Genomic DNA, 20,905 nt, shown 5'->3' with positions numbered 1-20,905 from the left:
TGGGTTAGGGGTTCAGGTCGTAGGGCAGGACCAATATGACCATATAGTGAAAATGTATAAAATTTTCTCTCCTCCCATTTATATTTGAGAAAAACAAAATGCATGATTATGATGTCCACAAAGCTCTCTACCTAAATTGAGAAATTCATGGTTCCTTGGGCAGGGGTTGAAGCCATTGGCAGGGCATATATGGCTACATATGTAAATGTATAACGATTTCATTTTTATCCTGATCTACTTTCACAGTTATGGGAGATAAACTAAATGCATGGTTCTGATGTCCTTTTCTCAAATTCTGAAATTCACGGTCCATGGGTGAGGTTTAAAATTTCGGGGTTGGGGGTTGGATTGTCAAAATGATTTATATGCTTCAAACTTCCACGTTTTCCTTGTTCTGTAATTTAATTGGAATTGTATGCATATTTTAAAAGATCATAAACATATGCCCAAAAGACCCCACATTGAGGCTTAAATGCAAATATGGGTTATGATATCCAGGTGACCGTTAAGGCCTACGGGTCTCTTGTTTAAATTCCCCGTAGGAATGAGTATAAGCTTACTTGGATTGTGTTTCAATCAAATGTTAGTGACGAATGGTGAAGATGACGAACAGTGATCAATCTCATAACTTTCCTCTCAAGGATTAAATTGCATATGGAAAAACAATGTATACAATTACACATTTTGTCCTAACGTCTGCGTAAATAAAATCTTGTTATGCCTTGCAGAGTGCGAAATCTCTCTAGAGAGTATCCCGAAACTTGAGTATTCAGGTGGCAAGGGCTATTTTCGAATTTTGTTTTGTCATAAATATGAGATTTAATTTGTTTGAAGACGAAGATATGTAGTATGTAAGTCATCACTGTAAAGTGTTTGTGGGTCAGAAGTCAAATGCGAAACTAAGTGTTAGCTGTACAGATGACTTTAACCATTGTGAAGGAGAAAATCAAAGTCTCGTGACTTTCTGTGAAATACGCTGAAAAAAGAGATGAATTAAGAAGATGTGAAAAGGGGAAATTAATTCTTGTCTAGACCTGAATTATTCTCATTTATATATATTTTTGTGTCTAGAGTGATCTGCTGAGCTTTTAAATGGTATATTGAAAAGATTTTTTAAAACATTGCTGTCAAATTATTTGTTGTTTTAGTGATTTTCTTTAATGCAATGCATTAGTAAGTGGAATATTCAGTGCTCGTCACAGAATTATTTGATTTATAAGAACTTCACACACTTTCAGATTCAAAGTGGAGTATTTTAGGAATTTTATATTGGTAGAAGGTAGGAATCGCAAAATGAATAATTTTATAACAACTTAATCCTTCTGGTTTTCTCAAAACATATTCACACTGCTTTGATTTCTGTCTAACCGAAAATAAAGTCGGGGTTAATTCTTGATTACTGATTGTACCAGTATTAGGACAAAACATTGCAGTGTTTATTATCCCATCGCAATGTATTGCTGAACTTGTAGATACTCTACAGACCACATTTTTTGCTCGATTGATTTGATACTTCAGATGTATTTTTGCTCTTATGAGAGGGAGAACCCTATTGATGTTGGAGTCAAAAGGTCAAGGTCATTACGGGACTTCACAGAAAAAAATCATGTAGACACTCTACAAGTTCACATTTCCTCGATTGATTTGGTACTTTCATGCATTCCAGCTATGTATCGAGAAAGCAGATTGATTGATTGATTCTTGTTTAACGTCTCCCTCGAGAATTTTTCACTCAGATCGAGACGTCACCAATACCGGTGAAGGGCTTCAAATTTAGGCCTATGATCGGCGCTTACGGCCATTCTTTAGCGTGCCACGCCTACTGTGACACGGGACATCCGTTTTCAAGGTCATTTCCGAGGACCCGTGATATTCAGACCTGATGTCGAGCATTTCACGATGGAACTGCCACTACATGTTTTATCGACTTGGGTCTGTCGACCCTAGTCGCGGCCAGGATTCGAACCCCGACCTTCCGCATGCGGGGCGAACGCTCTTACCTCCGCGGCGTTTCAATGAAGAAAGTTAACCCTATTGACTTGGGGGTCAAACGCCAAGGTCACTAGGGGACTTGTAGACACATCTTGTTGACCCACCTTGCGGAGGTCTTGTTTCACCATGGACGTTTAAAAAACCGCTCATATACATACATGTATATGTACATGCAGTGTACCTCTTACAATATGATGAGTATACCCCTAATTCCAACAAACCAGGTAGCAATGGTTTTCATTTCTCCATTCTGTCTCTAGACAGTCATATTTTGAAAATAGTATTTCATTTTAAACGCCAAATTGAAAATCATAGTGGTAAGCAACTAACTTGCATTTTGATACAGATAGAACGTGGAGTGTTATTGACGAAGATGTGAGACTGGAAAGAAGCTGAGGCAATTCAGAACCATTTACCTCTGATACGATTATTTGCTACTACAAATGAATTAAGTTTGAAATTTTATTCTATTTTCAAATAAGTTTACCTGAGCCGAAGGCTTAAGTGAGTTTCTGATAATGTTTAGTATTGTTTATTCATACTGTCATTTTCTCAAAAAACTATTATGCCAATTTCAGTCAAACTTTACACAGAACCTTCTTGGATAAAAGGGATTCAAGCAATGCAAAATGAACGCGAGCCGCACAAGGAGGGGGGGGGGGCATCGTTAAGCTAAAGTAAAAATAGGATTGAGCTGTTAAAATTCTCCCATAAAACTTCCCGGTCTAATGGAGATTTACATTTCTTAAAGATAACCCTTGTGGTCAAGACAAGACCACTCCATGGGTCTGAATTATTACGTTATAAATGTATAGGAACAGTCTTTTAAAATTGTTCTTCTCAAGTATCACTAGGTTACAATTAAGATGTGTGCAAGCATCCAGATGTAGTGTAGAATCTAGTTCGTTCACACCTTGACTCATGAGTTCAGGGCAGAGCTACTTCAGAAGTTTAATCTAGTACATAGGATTATATACGAAAATTCTGTTTAAAGTTTCCCTTTGCTTAAAGATACAATCCACTACATGAATTAAGAAAAGTATGCAATGCTGTGACCAATGGAATGAAAATCAACCTGCAACCTTCAAATAGAAATTCTTTGTTCAACAGGCATTCACCAAATAAAACTGTTGCCATTTTTTGCAGAGTTTTGCCAATATTTTTTTTTTTTCGGTCGTTGTTTTGACACATCAATGAGACATGTCGATATCGCCTTTTTAAAATTCTAAATATGGAATGATACAGTATATCTGTCTCATGAATAAACTGTTTTTCTAAAAGCATAAAATACAATTTGTGTTGTAGAGTGTTTAATAATGCAGTTCTGACAATACCATCAGACGAATAGACTACCATCAAGTGAAAGTTTCATTTTTGTAACATAATCGCAACAAACCATTTCAATGAAATATTTATGATTGTGAATCAATATTTTGCAAAAAATGGTTTCTGTAAGTTTTTAAGACGAACATGTTTTTTTGAAATTGTAAGAATGCTACACATAATAAAATAAACACAAATTGACAAAGAACGTCACAATGGCGGCATGTTAAGGTAAACCAGCATTAGCTTTCATGGAATGAGATAGAGATTGGTTGTCGCCATTTAACAGTTGCATTTTCCAATTTTCTTGCAATCCCAAGATATATGTCTCTGGCAAACATAACGATTTAGACTTTATTTTAAGTGCATACAAAAATAATGCATTTTTTCCATTAATTCAACCTTGTGGAATTTATTTCATTCATTTGTAGGCCATAATGGTTCCTTAAGTTAGCCTGGAAATGGTCCGAAAGGTTCCGCACTCTATTTTGCCACTTAACTTGCATTTCAAATTAAAGTGTATACGAAGTGATCGCATTTGCATAAAGCCGTCAAAATGTGAAAGCCTGAATAAGCTTAATCATTATACATTTGAGAAATGGGTATACGAAAACAATAATAAAAGTTTGTAAATACCATCGTACAAGTAGCAACCCCCCCCCCCCTTTAGCCATAATCATCCAATTCATTGATTAAGACGACCGACGGTGAACGGAAGAACATGTCAACGGAGAAACACGCATTTTGTGTTCACTTGTGCTTTAAAAGAATTTGAAAACGGATGTTCTAACAATGTGCCTGTTTAGTCTGCGGGATAGATAAGTCCTTAGGGCTGCGTAAAGTTAGGTACGTAAATAAGTTTTGCTTACAAATCTACTTCCTTTGAATCTTGAAAAATCACGAGCCCCCATAGATAGCTCCAAACGTAGTACATGTACTAGGCAACTGTGCGAATCATAACAAGAAATGTTTGTATCTTATTCATGTTTACTTCCTTGTTTCCAATTATGCAACTTGCGTCAAAATATGTACCCTGTAAGGGAAAAGTTGACCAATTCAAGTTTGCTTCTAGATATTTACATATATATTTGGTGTGATATTGCTAAATTGGACACGTCATACCCGATGAGTTGCCGTGAGGCTGTGATTGTACATAAAACAGCTGAGCGGAAAATGTGATTGCGAGAAAATTGAAATAATTTGGCCAAAAATCCAATCACTCTCTTCCTAATATTCGTATAAAGTTTCCCTACAACGTAAACTAGATCGTCTTCTACAGAATTAAGTGACACAAATAAGCAACACTATGTTCCGGTATTTTAACCACAATGTTCAGTTTACAATACACTTCCTCATCTGTATAGCCCTAAAACTACATTGACATGAACTTGACCCTAGTTTTGTTATGTGCTTGCATCCTTATACTGCAAATGTAATTGTTTCTGTGGCATTAATATGCAAATTGAGTCTCCAGTTTTGTCCTTATTGACGCGTCTCCTCTTGCAATCTATCAAAAGCTTATCGGGTTATCATTTTTCATCAGTGACAGATTTTATCTTTTCCAGACGAGATGTCCCGGCTAAAAACCCATAACAACTATGACCGGAATCATTTTACAAAAATAGTGTGTTCTTACGTTTTCAATTTCACACAACAGTCATCAATGAACAATGCTGCTGCTAACAAGACGAGGTAGTTCAACTGATACCAAAGTGAAATTGTATTCACGAGAAGACTTTTCCGTCAACACTACATTATTTGTACAGAAATTTCACTAGATACTGACTGCACAGTGCACTACTGGAAGGCAATGGAGAGTGTGTGTCTATTTATCCTGTATTTTGTTGGTTTTCTCAGAGCTTCAGATCTCAATAATGTTATCCGTATTGGATACATTACTGGGTCCAGAGCTAAAGAAAACTTTGGATTTAATAGTCGTCACGGCCAGAGGATTTCAGGGGCGATAACTTACGCTAGGGACCAAATTAATAATGACACGGGTGTTCTTCCAAATCACACCCTGGAATTCGTCGTGGCTGAGACCTACTCACAAGAGATTTACAGCATCAGAGAAACCGTGGAATTGATAGATAAAAACATTTCGGTATACATAGGACCCCAGGAAACCTGCATCCACGAGGGAAGAATAGCTGCTGCTTTTGATTTGCCCATGATATCCTATGTAAGTAAATTTTATACTACATTACATTCAAAGTTGCACGTGTTGAGAAGTGACACAACACTTCAAACTACTTGACGACCTCTCCAATTTCTAATCCAACTTAATTGCTCGTTCTAATTTGGGCTTATGCAAAACAAGTCCTCATGGTAATTATAGCGGCTGTAGACATTTAAAAAAAGTAAAATATTGTTTTAAGCAAGACCCTATCCGGGAAAATTGAAAAAAAAAGAGGTTTATAAAAATCAGGGAGGTACTGGGTTAATTAATTTCAATCAAGTGATGATGATGATGGTGGTGGTGAGTATAGGCGAGGAAGAAGGAGGATACGAATACCTAATTAGGAACACTATTCCCTGACATTTGACATGAGCAAAGTATTATTCGTTTCAGTTCACTGCAGTGTTGCACACAAACACTACTTACATATGTACATAGTTGATATAATATTAATTTACGTGTTAAACAAAGCTTGTATATATGTACAGTGTATATGTAGTTAGTGACGCCAGTGTCGTCGTATGAAATAAGATCTTTAGTTCACTACACTATGGGGCGTTTGACTTGTGTTGTGTACATGTATGTGACCCCGAGTGTCGCATCGTTTCATCCTCTGAATATCTTTTCTGATGTGGAGAATCATGGGGAGTACATGTATTTCAAACTTAAAAGAAAATTCATTAAGATTGATTGATTGATTGAATATTGTTTAACGTCACTCTCGAGACCTTTTCACTCATTGCCGTTGATGGACTGCAAAATTTAGGCCTATGCTCGGCACTTACGGCCTTTGAGCAGGGAGGGATTTTTATCGTGCCACACCTGGACCACCTCATTTAGTCGCCTCTTACGACAAACAAGGGGTACCGGGGACCTATTCTAACCCGGATCTTCATAGGAAAGATTCATGAGGGGAAAAGGGAAAAACTGAAAGGAAGAAAAACCAAATATACTTTTTTTCCGATGTTGTGAACTGTTGTCACTTCCAGGTCACTTCCAGGTCCTGTTGATATTTTACTTAAACGTTACGCAACATTTTTATTTTCGTTTAAGATGCTCTCAGTCATTTGGGGGAAAAAATCGAACAATGTTGCCACTCGAAGAAAATCGTTCAGTATATTATACTTGGCTATATACTTGCATTGCCTACCAAAGAGTGAAAGTAAGCATAAGAATATTGTTCTTCATTGCTTGAATCGTGATCGTGTTGGTGGTACATTGTATGCTTTTTTGTAAAAAATAGATCCTTTATCAGTTAAAAGAAAAGAAATAAAATGGCCCAAAGACCCCCCCCCCCCCCCCAAAAAAAAACCAACAACACACCGACCACCATAAAACCAAACGTCAACAGTTGCTTGTCATCACAGACGAAATGATTCTTTGTCATCAAACTGAAAATGGGAGCAGTTTACAGTCAGTTAAATATTTTCATAATCAGAAGCGAGTTTAGAACGTCCAGAATGAAAATTACTTTTTATCAGGGAATAATTCATAGTTTTTTCCTGAAATTACGATTAGATACACCAAACACCATCATTAAATCAAATAATCGTGTGAGAAAATTTGTTGGAAACAACCATAAAACTAGAAAACTGACAAGTTAAAAAGGACCCCGCGAATCAATAGAGGTCTGTCTACTCCAAGCATTAGGTCCCTATGTGTAAATTGTTTGAAAATTTTCCCAAGGAAACCCAAGTTATTGCGAGCCATAGAAAGTGTTAACGGACGGGAAAATAGACAGAGGGACTGAACATTCCCTTTAGATTCTATAGTTATATATCATTAGATTTGTACTGTATATAGGAAGTGCTATCATCTTTAACGATCTGTAAAGACGAAGCCGATAAATATTAAATTGCGGACAGCGATTAGAGCACCCGCCATATGAATATTAATGTAAATTTACTATAATGTTTAACACTGCCAAATACACACAATGTGTAATTTAAAACGTCGCATATTCCGTAATATTTACATTTCCAATGTGTTTGTCCTTGAAATCTTTGCAGATTGTAATTATAGCCATTTCCACATGAATGCTTTGCAGTTGTGAATAATGCGCTTATAGATCTTGATAAATATAGTACTTCTAGTTTTACGGTTGGAAATCCCACCAGAAATGAAAGTAGAATGTAAATATGAAAAAATGAATTTTATTTTTGAAAATACATGAGGGTATGGACTTCAATGCTTCATGCCGGCATATCTCATACACTCATGTATTCAAACCTTAATGGTGAACATCTCACGAAGCTTGTAAAATGCCTGATGGAATCATAGTTCGTAATCTGTTAACTCAAAAGGAATGCATCTTGAAAATACTGTCTTTCTAAAGAGAGAGAGAGAGAAGAAAGAAACACTGTCTTTCTAACAAAAATAAACCTTTATTCCTGCCACTTTGCTAAAAAAAATTTATAAGGGATAAGATACATGTAATTATGTGAGACATTTCTGAAGCGAGTCTTTGAATTATAAATCGATGTCCATATTGGAAACATACAGTGACGTGTCAGTCCGACAGTTTCGAATAATGGTCTGAAATAAACTTTAGTATGGACTGACACAATTTTCGAGATGTTTTGACGGTCTTTTGTGAGGATAAGATTTTGACATCTCCGTCACAGACTATTCATACATTTCTTTGATATGACCCGGGGGAAAGTTGAAGTTTCAAATAATCACCCTCCACAGAAGTCGGGTAAGAAAAGTCGGGAGTCGGGAACTCCTTACAACAATGTCTGATACGATCTGGGAGTAAGAGATAATTGGAAATTTTCCCAATGAAACTCGCGTTAAGAAAGTAACTAAGCCTGATATCTTCAATTAATATACAGAAACTTCTCACAAATATTACCCAGAACTCTGTAAAGACGATAAATCTGAAAATCGAAAGGGGTCTTCTTCTGCCCAATCCAAGTATTCTGTATAACATTTATGAAAATTATCGCGTGCCAAAGAAAATACTGACAGACGGATAGACGGACGAACAATATATGTACTGGTGAATTTGTTAAGTCCCTACAGCAAATCCAACAAAACATAACACGAGTATTGTGTGAATATTTTCATTTTTATCCGATTACTAAGTGGAGGTCCAGACAGTAAAAACAGCACTTGTAAGTGTCTGATATGAAAGGCGAAGATAACGAACAGTGATCAATTTCATAGCTCCTATAAGCAATAGAGAGTTGGGCAAACACAGACCCCTGGATATACCAGATGTGGGATCAGGTGCCTAGGAGGAATAAGCATCCCCTGTCGATCGGTCACACCCGCCGTGAGCCCCATATCTTGATCAGGTAAACGGAGTTATTCGTAATCAAAATCAGTGTGCCAAGAACGGCCTAACAATCGGTATATAAACCCTTGTATGGTGTCCAGGTAACCTCCCCTGTTACAAAACGTAGCTGTAAAACACAACCAAAAAATACAACATAAACAGGGCTTAAATAGGCTATGCCTGCTGCCCGATCCCATTCACTTTGTGAATAAAATATAGTTTAAATTAAACATAAACATTACCAAAAAGTATGCATACAATAAAAAGTTTGTCACCCAACTTGAATAAGCTCACCTTTGTGCCCATAGTCTTCTTTGTTTGGTGTATACGTCAGGATTCCACTAATTAGTGATTGTCCGTGATATATTTCATTATTTAGTACACGTATATCAAATAATTCATACTGTTACAAAGTTAAAGTTTCAGTTATGTTTTTCTTAAACAATGCTAGAATCATTGCATACATTTCTTTTATTTCGATGTTGCTGCATGACGATTTTTACCTGCAGTGTATGGTGAATTGCATCTTACTCATGCTTTCATTTCGAAGATTTAAGTTCCCGTGGGGATCCCGGTTAGAATACATTTTGTAGGTCCCCAGTACACCTTGCTTGTCGTAAGAGGTGACTGATGGGGCAGTCCTTCGGATAAGACCGTCAAAACCCGATAAAGATCCCTCCCTGTTCAATGGCCATAAGCGCTGAGCATAGGCCTAAACATTGCAGCCCTTCATCGGCAATGGTGAGGTCTCCATATGCGTGAAAGATTCTCGAGAGGCACGTTAAGCAATATGCAATAAATCAATCGAAGAATTAACCAATAAAAAACTACTTACATGTACAAGTATCATAACAAAATCATCTTGGTTTATAAAATTTCAATTCTGCAAATAAATGAGGGTATGGATTGCTACGCTCCACACCGGCACATTTCATGAAGCACTTATTTTTTATATTTAGATTCTACTTTCATGCCTTTTGGAATCACCAGCCATTAAAATAGACGGACTATATTTATCAAGATTCATACGCGTATTGTTCGACTGTAACGCATTCATGAGGAAATATATAGCTATCAGTACATCAAAGGCAAAAACCTTGGGTGTTATTTGATTTATAAAAACATTTTGAGAAAACATCTGTGTTGTATGAATGGAATCAGAACTTAGATCTAAATATCAAACAGACATGAGACCTAACATCACCATTTACGTCTATAGTTTGATAATGACATCATCAAACCAACAGTCACTGTACATGAAATTATCCATTAACTTCAGTCATGGTTAGCCTTTGTCACCTTTGTACTAAGAAGGATGTTAGTCAACTACTTAAATGGCAAGATCAAAGAGTTTCTTAAGTATCATCATTGAATGTTGCTAATAAGAACATAGTCGTTAGATGTAAATTGATGGTGTTAGCAATACATTGGGGAATTTTTAAAAAAAAATCACCACTAATTTTATTTAATGGAACTTTTTTGTCTTCAATGCTGACCAAAATCTATTATTGAAGTTTAAATGCAATAAGAAGTTAATGCGAATTTCCGCTAGTCGAATATGAAAACATTCAGAATTTTTCAACTGTCCACAAAGTTAATAATGATAATGAGAAAAAAAAAATGAAATAAGATAGATGCCTTAATATCTTAATCAAACTTTATGTACATTTTGAAAATATTATTTTTACATTGTTTATCACTCAAAACAAAAACTAAACGAATATTTTGTTACTTTTAGATAAAAGGTTAAAATTCCTTATGCTAAAATGGAAAATGTATCAATTTTCATAATGACCATAATTTTCTTATCATATGAAACTGGAAACTGAATTTATAAACAAGCATTTCTTTAGAGGAATAATAATATCTAATAATTGATGTAAATAATCATATTATTTTTTCTTATCATGAAATAGCACAATTATCATCTTTGACAAATCTTTCTTTTTTCATAATTCACCCTTCCCTTTAACTAGAAAGGTTTTCATAGGTGCACATAAATTTTAAGGTAGGGATTAATTGTAGAAATAAGTTTGACTGTTGGAATGAACATGTATTTTCCCCCAAATTATTACCAAATTCGTGTTTTTAACCGAATGTACGTTATTTCCCCATACTCAAATAATTGACAGTTGCTTTCTTTGAAATGGAAGCACCGATATAAACCAAGTATGTAATCACTGAAATGCAATTTTCATGAGATAGTTTTCATCAGTAAGGGAAATTCTATATATTTTTGGATGATTCCTTGAAGGATGGATTCACTTGATATTTATTGGATGCATTGAGATGTGAAATCTTATATACAACAACAACAGAATGAATATGTTTATAACATGTGTCAAGGTTAGGTCAAGACCACAATCGTTTCATACCAAACGACATTGCAACTCCAATAGAGCAGACGTAAATTGTATATACTCGTGATTTATTACAACTGTTGTCCTAATTTGCTGCATCAACGCCATCTATAAACACATTTCTGTCTATTTGCAAAACAGAATAAACAGTTAAACATTGACAAATTCAAGAAGATATAAGGTAACTTTTGCACTGGTTCAGTGGTATGAGCTTTTGCTTCGTTGTCGGGAGGTCGTGAGTTCGAGCCCCGCTCGTGGCTTAGCCGCATCAAAACTGAGACTTTGAATTACATAGTGATTGCTCTTTCGCCAAACGTTCGGCGTTTAGAAGTGAGAGTCGCAGGTCTTTCGGACGAGACCTTAAAAATGGGGGTCCCATGTCGCGACAGTCTTTTTCACATTAACGACCCCTCATTCCAACGGCACTGAGCGCCCAAAAATCTAAATTCGTAGCACTTTACGTACAGCATTTTGATGTCGCAATATGAATGAACAATTCTCGAGGGGACGTAAAACCAACCAATAAGATATAAGGTAGACCAAATTTCTCCTGATATTTTTAATTTCTGCACACTGATCGTAATTTTTGTCATATTTCAACTAGATAGATTTTTTTTTTTACTATTTCCATATAAAAAAAACACCCTGCAGTAAACTGATATATAATGAAGAAGGGGTATCAGATCGTAAAAGAAAGACAATTATTTTCCCAATTACAATGCAAGTTTACCATTTTCTGTTACTTTTGACAGTATCATTTATTTCCTTAGTTTTGAAAATCTTTTCTTGCTGTTTGGCTGAAGGTGAATTCTTCAAAACGGAATGAAGTGATATTTGATACGTCGTTGATTTCACTGAAAATATAGTCCCCATGAATTCAAATTCCCTAGAATCCATTTTAGCGTTAAATCTTACAACTCCAAGTAAAAAAAGATTAAAGTGAGTGCATGACCCACTTGTTTCACCACTAAAGAAAATGCATGCACAAATAGCTTAATTAAGAATCACAATGGATGTGTTGGTTTTATTTTCTTCCTGCAAATTATTTTTTAATCTAAAATATTTGCATTTAATGAAAAAGATTAATAAAATATTTCATTTTGTGTCTCAGAAGATTCCTCCCTTTATAAAGAATAGAGAAAAGGGATTTTTTTTTCGGTTGCTAATAATCACCGAAAGTATTATCATTTCTCCTGGATGATGGATGCAAAATCCATCTTTCGGGTATTAATGTGTAAATACAATAGTCAGCTGCTGTATTCTTACCACCAGTGCTTGAAGGGGTTTACCGGATCATATTTATAAGCAGCGGAAATGTAATTATCACTTGATCAGATTTGAAGAGCTTAAGAGAGGTATTGTTTTGACAAAGTGTGTGGACTTATTAGTTATTAAGAAACTCAATCTGTTATTCACGGAAATAGGTTTAGAGAATATCCGAGGGAATCGTTTACGGTCCGTTTTATAGACCAGTCATGACATTTAGTGATCAATTACTAATTTTGGGAAACGATTTTGTTTGTATGTCAACTTTGAAATATATTTTCATTGAATACAGAATAATGTCATCTGATTATATGATACGTACGTTACAGCGCTAGAAACTACTAAAACTGAGAAGGCAACATAAGATTCAACTGTATACATGGTAGCAAGAAGTTCAAACACACAAGTATAAAAGACAACAAAAAGTTCAAACACACAAGTATGAAAGACAACAAAAGGTTCAAATATACAATACAACAAAAAGTTCAAACACACAAGTATAAAAGACAACAAAAAGTTCAAACACACACGTATGAAAGACAACAAAAGGTTCAAATATACAATACAACAAAAGGTTCAAATACACAAGTATAAAAGACAACAAAAAGTTCAAACACACAAGTATAAAAGACAACAAAAAGTTCAAACACACATGTATAAACGACAACAAAAGGTACAAACACACACGTATAAAAGACAACAAAAGGTTCAAATATACAATACAACAAAAGGTTCAAATACACAAGTATAAAAGACAACAAAAAGTTCAAACACACAAATATGAAAGACAACAAAAGGTTCAAATATACAATACAACAAAAGGTTCAAACACACAAGTATGAAAGACAACAAAAAGTTCAAACACACACGTATGAAAGACAACAAAAGTTCAAATGCACAAGTATAAAAGACAAAAAAAAAAAAAGGTTCATACACACACGTATAAAAGACAACAAAAGGTTCAAATATACAATACAACAAAAGGATCAAATACACAAGTATAAAAGACAATAAAAAGTTCAAACACACACGTATGAAAGACAACAAAAGGTTCAAATGCACATGTATAAAAGACAACAAAAGGTTCAAACAAGCACGTATAAAAGACAACAAAAGGTTCAAACACACACGTATAAAAGACAACAAAAGGTTCAAATATACAATACAACAACAGGTTCAAATACACAATTTTAAAAGACAACAAAAAGTTCAAATACACACGTATAAAAGACAACAAAAGGTTCAAACACACAAATATATCAGACAACAAAATGTTCAGACACAAAAGTATACAAGACAACAAAAGGTTCAAACACACAAATATGCAAGACAACGGAAGGTTGAAATACACAAGAAAACAGGAAATTCAAATACACAAGTATACAATATATACTTTATAAAACTAATCCTTACGGAGTGAAACCTGAAACACGGAAATAGGATGTCCGTTTTATTCTTATGCATTACCCTAGGTTTAGCAGAGTGTGTGCACCTTATAACCCCTTGTAAGAGTTTATATATATATATATATATATATATATATATATATATATATATATATATATAACCCCTTGTAAGAGTTTATATATATATATATATATATGTGTGTGTGTGTGTGTGTGTGTGTGTGTGTGTGTGTGTGTGTGTTTTGATCTGGAATCATTGAATATTGAAATATCAATGTAATCCTAACTACTGATGTAGCCACAAAAAAACAACAACAAAAAAACCACCCCAAAAACCAAAAAAATGGATAACCAGGTCTATAACTCTGCAATGATCTCTGATTTGACGTGGTGGTACTTCAATGTTAGCGAAATCGATGTTTAACAGTTTGGATTCGTGATTAACTCAAAGCGTGATCTATTAGAATCTGATTAATGAACGGAGAAAAAGTAGTAAATGTGTTAACAGTAGCGGAGATTATCTAAAATTAGGCCAATGAATCTGTCAGTGACAATTGTGCAGAGTTTGTACGCTATCAGGCATACTTCAATGAAATAACTCCTATTTTGACAATCGCTTTACTTATGTTTTTGTTTTGTATTTTAATTTTTTTCTTATTAGATTTGTTGATGTAATTTGCAAATACAACCTATCACTAGGTCAAATGCTGTCTGACGTGTTTCGTACTAATTGTTAGGTCGTTCTTTACAAACTAATTTTGACTGCGGATTACCCTGTATACCTGATCAAGATAGAGGGCTCACGAAGAATGTGACCAGTCAACAGAGGGTGCTTACTCCTCCTAGACACCTACAGTAATCCCACCTCTGGTGTATCCAGGGGTCTGCGTTTACCATACTCTTAATTTTGTATTTTTAAAAGGATTTGTGAGATTGATCATTGTTCATTATCTTCACTTTTTCATTTATTCCTTCTAATAACCTATGTTTCATTTTCTCAATAACATTCTTTTTCAAACTCCTACAAATAGTTGATAATAGCATTCACAACAAATTACAATGATTATAGAGTCATTCAAGAAATAAATCTCACCTTTCAAATTACATGAGGTCATGAACTGCGACGCTCGGCATTAGCGCCTCATGCAAAGTATGTGGGCGTGAACCGTTGCAGTTCATACCCTCATGTATTTTCAAATCTTATCTTTACATTCTATTTTCATTTCTGTCGGAATTCCCAGTCGTTAATATAGACATACATGTACTATATTTATCAAGAGTTCACTACTATAACGCACACTGAGGAAACAACTATCATTACAATTCGTACAGAACATTGGAAATGTAAATATTTCGAAATATGGTCATATTGATCAATTTATGCCAGTATCATATTTGTTTCCAATCAGTCAGTAAATTTGAAGTTTTTAATGTCAATATCTCATGATTTCACGAGACATTACAACCAAAATCAACAGAAAGAAAAAAATCCCACCCAATAAATTCACGCCATTGCAATCGAAAGTTGCTGGTAAGATCCAATTTTAGATTTCAAGAAATTGAATGAAAGTTATAGCGGTCCGTTGAATGAAGAAAAACTGAAGAGATAAATTAGACCTTCGTTACCGTAAGCCGACAAAACATCAATTGTATCTGTCATTTCATGCCATTATCTAAACATTTTCGACAATATGAGACCACCATGTCTCCTTAGAGAGTTTCTTCGCAAGCTATAGCTAACAACACGTTTTATTTTCTGCTGGGGACTACATATGATTCTGAAGTACCATCTTACTTAGCTTTGAGTTTCGCTGCAGATCATCATACGCCTATCATAAAAATGATCTTCGAACAAGAAGACGATTTGTAGATTTTTTGGAGTATTTACCGACATAGAGATGAGAAATGATGATGGAAACAAAAGCCTACATTATGAGGTATATGCTACTCGTGTTATGTTTAAAATGACAATATCTGCAAAATAAAGTACCTCCCCACTTTAGCTGTGACATATGGCCTCCGATGATTTAGTCAAATATCAAAGTTCGCATTATGCAATTTACAATGCCCCAAGATGTTCATCAATACCTTAACTCAGAGGTTTTGCATTTTATTTTACTAAAAAAGTTCGATAACATTAAGAGATATGCCGTCTTGAAAAAAGCGTTTGTTTGTTTTTGTTAAATCTCTATTGATGTTCACTGAATGACCAATTTTTAAAAAGCCTCTGTTTATATTGAGCACAATGTTGTCCAGATTTCCCTTTTCTATCATAAGTCGTTTTTGTAATAAAGAAAGGCAAGATTGGACAGTGTTGTGCTGGTGATGAAAATCATTAGAATAAATACAACAAAAATCTACAAAATTATACGTTTCCTTTTTACCTCATTTACCTGTATTGACCTCTGGAAGTGATTCTGTAGTTTTCAGGTTTAGGGTGACCATTTAAAACTTAAGTTTTCTACCACTATATTCCAATATTCATGGGGAAAAGGGTTGTACACTTACTGGGGATACATCAGTGTTCAATTATTACCAAGAAATATAATCGATAAATCATTTTTTTTCTTTGAAAAGAAGGATGATAAAAAGGGGCCACAAGCTACAGCTACATGATTTTGAAATCTTCATATTATCAACAATATTTCCTCAAAATTCTACCCATCTAACAAGATACCATTAACACCGTAACAATATACGATATAGAGCATTATATGTAAACTTGTTCACTAAGATAACCTGTTACAGACAATATTCCCCATTAGACTTTGCCTATTTTACAAGATTAGTTTAATGGCATAACGTTTTTTAAAACATGTTTTTGATAGTATATATTAGCTCACCATACCAGTCTACAATGGTAGAATATTATGAGATGCATGTCTATGCGTAATCAAAAGCGACGCATGGAACCACAAAAATATCTCATTTTTTTTCTTTTCTTAATCCCTTTTTTGTACAAAAGTAATATCTTTTCCACAAGCCAAATTGCTTCATTAAGTCACTGTCACTTGGTATGTCCTGGAGGTCAAACCGTGTCCGACAAAAGTGAAACACGTTCCTTCAAAAATAGTCTGAGTTTTCGTGTTTGTCTTTCATGTGCAAGTACAAAAATGTAAGAGATGTAAAAAGAAATTTAACCAATAAAAAGGCGTGAGAAAAGTTCAAATAAGCTTTACTCATGTTGGCTCTACTTTCAAATTTTAAAGATGAAAACATCAACTCTCTGGAGCAATCGTAGGAGCAAAATTATTTTTGGTTCTATGCAGACAGTCTCTCGTGTTGACTTAGATTTATTCGCTGATAATTCACTGTCGCGTGAGAGAACAATGAGAGGAAATGAAGACGAAATCGCTACAATGCAGTTAAATCAATGCCTCCGCTTCCTAGAACTATAAAGCAGATAGGGTCTCATCAGATTTTGTACAGAGTTAATGAATTCGTTAAAAGTAATTATCAAAGAAAACTTGTCGACTTAAGCACTGATCTTCGCAGACATTATTTATCGAATCATCGACTGTAAAATCAAACATAAAATGGGGATGCTGATGGACAGTGTTAAGATGTGTTAAAATTTACACGAATTTAAGAATGAACATTAAGAGATATGTCGGTTACAGAGCTTAATCAGCGATAGGATTAATGGTGTAGATTATGAAGCAGAATTTATACAAAAGCTTCTATATGAGAGGAAATCAATCTCTTGCTATTGCATCAAGTTGACATCTAGATACATCGACTATGTTTTATCTGTTAACAAATTCACTTTCATTCATATGTCAGCTTGATATAGCTCAGTGAACTCGTAAAGGGAATCGCAGAGTCTTCCATTCTGCTTCATAATAACAAAGACGTTTTAACGGCAAATTAACAACTCAACTTTATGACAAACGGGATGACTTCAGCTTCGTCACCATCAACTTCCCATATTTGCGTAGCAATATTCCATTATCTCAACTGCATATGGTGTTTACGTCTCTCAACTGATTAGATACGCGAGATTATGGTTGTTTGCGTGTGACCAATTTTTAAAGCTACTGACAAAACAAGTTAATGTTACAAGTGTTTAAAAAATCTCGTTTAAAATCAGCATTTCGCAAATTCTATAATCATTATAATGATCGTATTCGCAAATACCACCTATCTGATGTGTTTCATACCAATTGACCTACTGATTGTGACTACAGATTACTTCGTTTACATAGTCGAGATAGATGGTTCACGGCCGAGTGACCGATCACCTGGTGGTGCTTACTCGTTCTAAACACATGATCATACATGTACCTCTGGTGTGTCCAGGTGTCCATCTTTGCTCTACAATCAGTTGTTTATTCTTTATAAGGTTTATTAGATTGATCTCTGTTCGTGATCTTCATATTGCCTTAGATCATAACGATGTAAATGGTGATAATTTGATTAGTCTAAGATAATTTATAGAAATTCAAAAAATTAAGAAAGTGAAAAAAGAAGTTTACCAGTCATTTGTCCCCACCTTCTCTAACTGTAATCAGTTTCACAACTGTAGCGATAATCCTTAGTGATAATCTTGTCACTAAGATCGGGGTTACGCGCTATGGTAGGGTAAATGTCAAGCTTAAGTTCTATAGATAAAGACTAGGGTTAAGATTTGTAGTCCGAATTAGGCTGAGGATTAGGGCTAATGGACAAAACGCCAGGATTTTGGGGGAAGGGGGCATTTGGGGTTAGAATATATAAGGTTATTGGAAATGCTGGGCGCCAGGATTAGAGTTAGGGTTACCATCGAATAACTTAATTGGGTTATAATTATGAGCTGAGTGCAATGGTACGGATTACCATGCCTAATCCTGATATTGCCTTGTATTAAAACAAGAATATGACACCAGAGAAAGGAAAACTAGCGAACGAAAAGTTATAGTAAGTTTAACTTCTTGCATACAAAACCTGCAGTTTTTCTTCATTAGACAAAATCATGCTTGTAATAGAGAGGCAGTATTCTGTGGGGGGAAAAAATTCGCTGAAGTACAATTTTAAGTTACATATCATATGTAGTCGCTGACGGCAGACCCAATTATTAATATATTTACCTATGGGACCCAACATATGTTATATTGAATTTGTTACAGATTTATTATAGAAATGAGTATCAGCGGTTCATCTAAAAGGTGAATGGTAATGAACACTGAACAGTGGTTCTCCAGGCAAATATTTTCACGGCTGAATAATTGTTGCAGTCTAAAGCTATGCACTACAGACCTTCGTGGTGTCTTTATTTGTTGATTTTGATAGAAAAGAGACCTATATCAAGTTTATCAAAACAGGTAAATGATATCCAGTTTTGAAATTCAATGAAAATCACCTTTAACATTGTTTTCAGTTTTGTGCAGCAGACGACGTCAGCAATAAAGTTGAATATCCAACCTTTGCCAGAACGAAACCAACTGCGTCACAGATATCTGCAAGTGTCGTCTGCATTTTAAAGAAGTTCAATTGGGAAAAGATAACTTTCATCCACACAGCGAATCAAGAAAACGGTTTACCAGATACCGTGGCAACCATTGAAAGTGTAAGTGTGATATCGGGAAATCAGCGAATTGATTTTCAATACCAGTTAATCAAACCACCTTTCTTAGAAAAGTTTCTATCCTTTAGTCATATTTCCAGTTTTTGTTTCGAATCCTTAGTTCTTATTTTAGGTTCTTTGAATTCAGATCTCAATTGATGATCATGGTGTCTATATCGTCATGTGTATTATTTTATTCAATCAATATCCCCTGAAACGTATCATGAATGAAACACGCACGTATTACCACGAATATGGATCTTTTTCTTGAAACCTAAATTCCACTTCGTATTTTCACATGAAAAGTGTAATCAATGTTTGTATTTCTATAAATGAAAAGAGCGTTGCAGAAACACTATTTACGGAAGTTGTTCTATTCAATGGCACTACATATAATTTCTGAAGAATAAAATTGGTACATGAGATACACACACACACACACACACACACACACACACACAGAGAGAGAGAGATATCCGGTATTTGTGTGCAAGTTTCAAGCAGATGTGTTTACAATTAAAAATAGTTGGTTTACATAATAGTAAAGTTATCTCGTACATACGACTTAGTTATCTCGTGGGTACGACTTATTTCGTTCGTAAGACTTAATACTAAGTCCTATGAGTTATGATCTCGTGTGTGCGACTTTGTTATTTCGTAAGTACGACTTAATATGTAGTACGTACAACTTTGTATCTCTTACGTACAACTTCTTCAAGTCGTACAAACTCAGCTATTTCGAACGTACGACTTAATATGTCGTACATCCGACTTAATATCTCGTACGTACATGCCAAAACATTTTTCTTTTGGCAGTAATACGCTTCCGTAATTATTGATAACGTTATTATTACAGCTGATGAGAGATGAAGGCATAAAAATTACCTACAAGAGAAGTTACATTTACCCGTATTTTCACGGAGAGACAGAAAACCCCTTTACCAGTATAGTGGCCTCAACGCGTGTGGACACGAGAAGTATGTGAAAAATTACAGCCAATGTGTAATGCGTGTAGTTTGGACGACTAGTTCCGAAATTGTCAACTAATAATGATTTAATATCAGTTGAAAAATTAGGTTATGAAATTGTTTTATTTTTGAGAAGATGGTTTGCACATATTAGAACTCTGCAAATTTACAATTAATAAGATAAACGTCATGTGTTAAAGATTGTAGTGGCTTGTGAAAAAGCGTCAATAAAAACAACTACCCTCCATTGAAATACTCTTAACGTGTTGTTATTTTCTGCTCTATTTACAGTATACGTAGTCCTGGCCCAGTATTATGAGTTCATAGGATTGATGGACCACTTGTATGAACTGGGACTTTTGGACACGGGGGAGTATTTTGTTGTTGGAGTGTGCCTATCGGAAAGTGACACCATCACTCCTGATGCATATCTTAAAGGTAATTGATGAATGCATGTTTGAATGTAGCTGCAATAATGTAACCCTCTCCGATTTTTTTCTTGGGGTGGGTGGGGTGCTACAACTCCTTAGAATTTCCGTAATGGTGCACTCCCGCAACTTTTTTGACCATTCTGAACATTTGCTGGAAT

At 35.0% G+C, this 20,905-nt stretch overlaps 1 protein-coding gene across 5 annotated transcripts in view; it reads left to right on the top strand.

Annotated features, from left to right (window-relative positions):
* LOC125669644 (receptor-type guanylate cyclase Gyc76C-like) overlaps window positions 1-20,905 on the top strand; it is a 51,131-nt gene that overhangs the window by 7,785 nt on the left and 22,441 nt on the right. For 4 of the 5 annotated variants that reach the window (XM_048904327.2, XM_048904329.2, XM_048904330.2 and 1 more), the window contains exons 2-5: window positions 4,881-5,497; window positions 19,163-19,351; window positions 20,205-20,325; window positions 20,608-20,754. In XM_048904327.2, coding sequence (XP_048760284.2) covers window positions 5,126-5,497; window positions 19,163-19,351; window positions 20,205-20,325; window positions 20,608-20,754 — 829 coding nt within the window. In that variant the 5' untranslated portion in view covers window positions 4,881-5,125. Of the gene's footprint in view, window positions 1-3,934; window positions 4,162-4,880; window positions 5,498-19,162; window positions 19,352-20,204; window positions 20,326-20,607; window positions 20,755-20,905 lie in introns of those variants that run through there. The other variant, XM_048904328.2, reaches the window with a different exon arrangement.

The sequence above is a fragment of the Ostrea edulis genome, chromosome 4 (assembly GCF_947568905.1).
Source record: "Ostrea edulis chromosome 4, xbOstEdul1.1, whole genome shotgun sequence".
Lineage (NCBI taxonomy): Eukaryota > Metazoa > Mollusca > Bivalvia > Ostreida > Ostreidae > Ostrea > Ostrea edulis.
The sequence above is the reverse complement of the archived record's forward strand: the minus strand, read 5'-3'. Positions and strand labels throughout refer to the sequence as shown.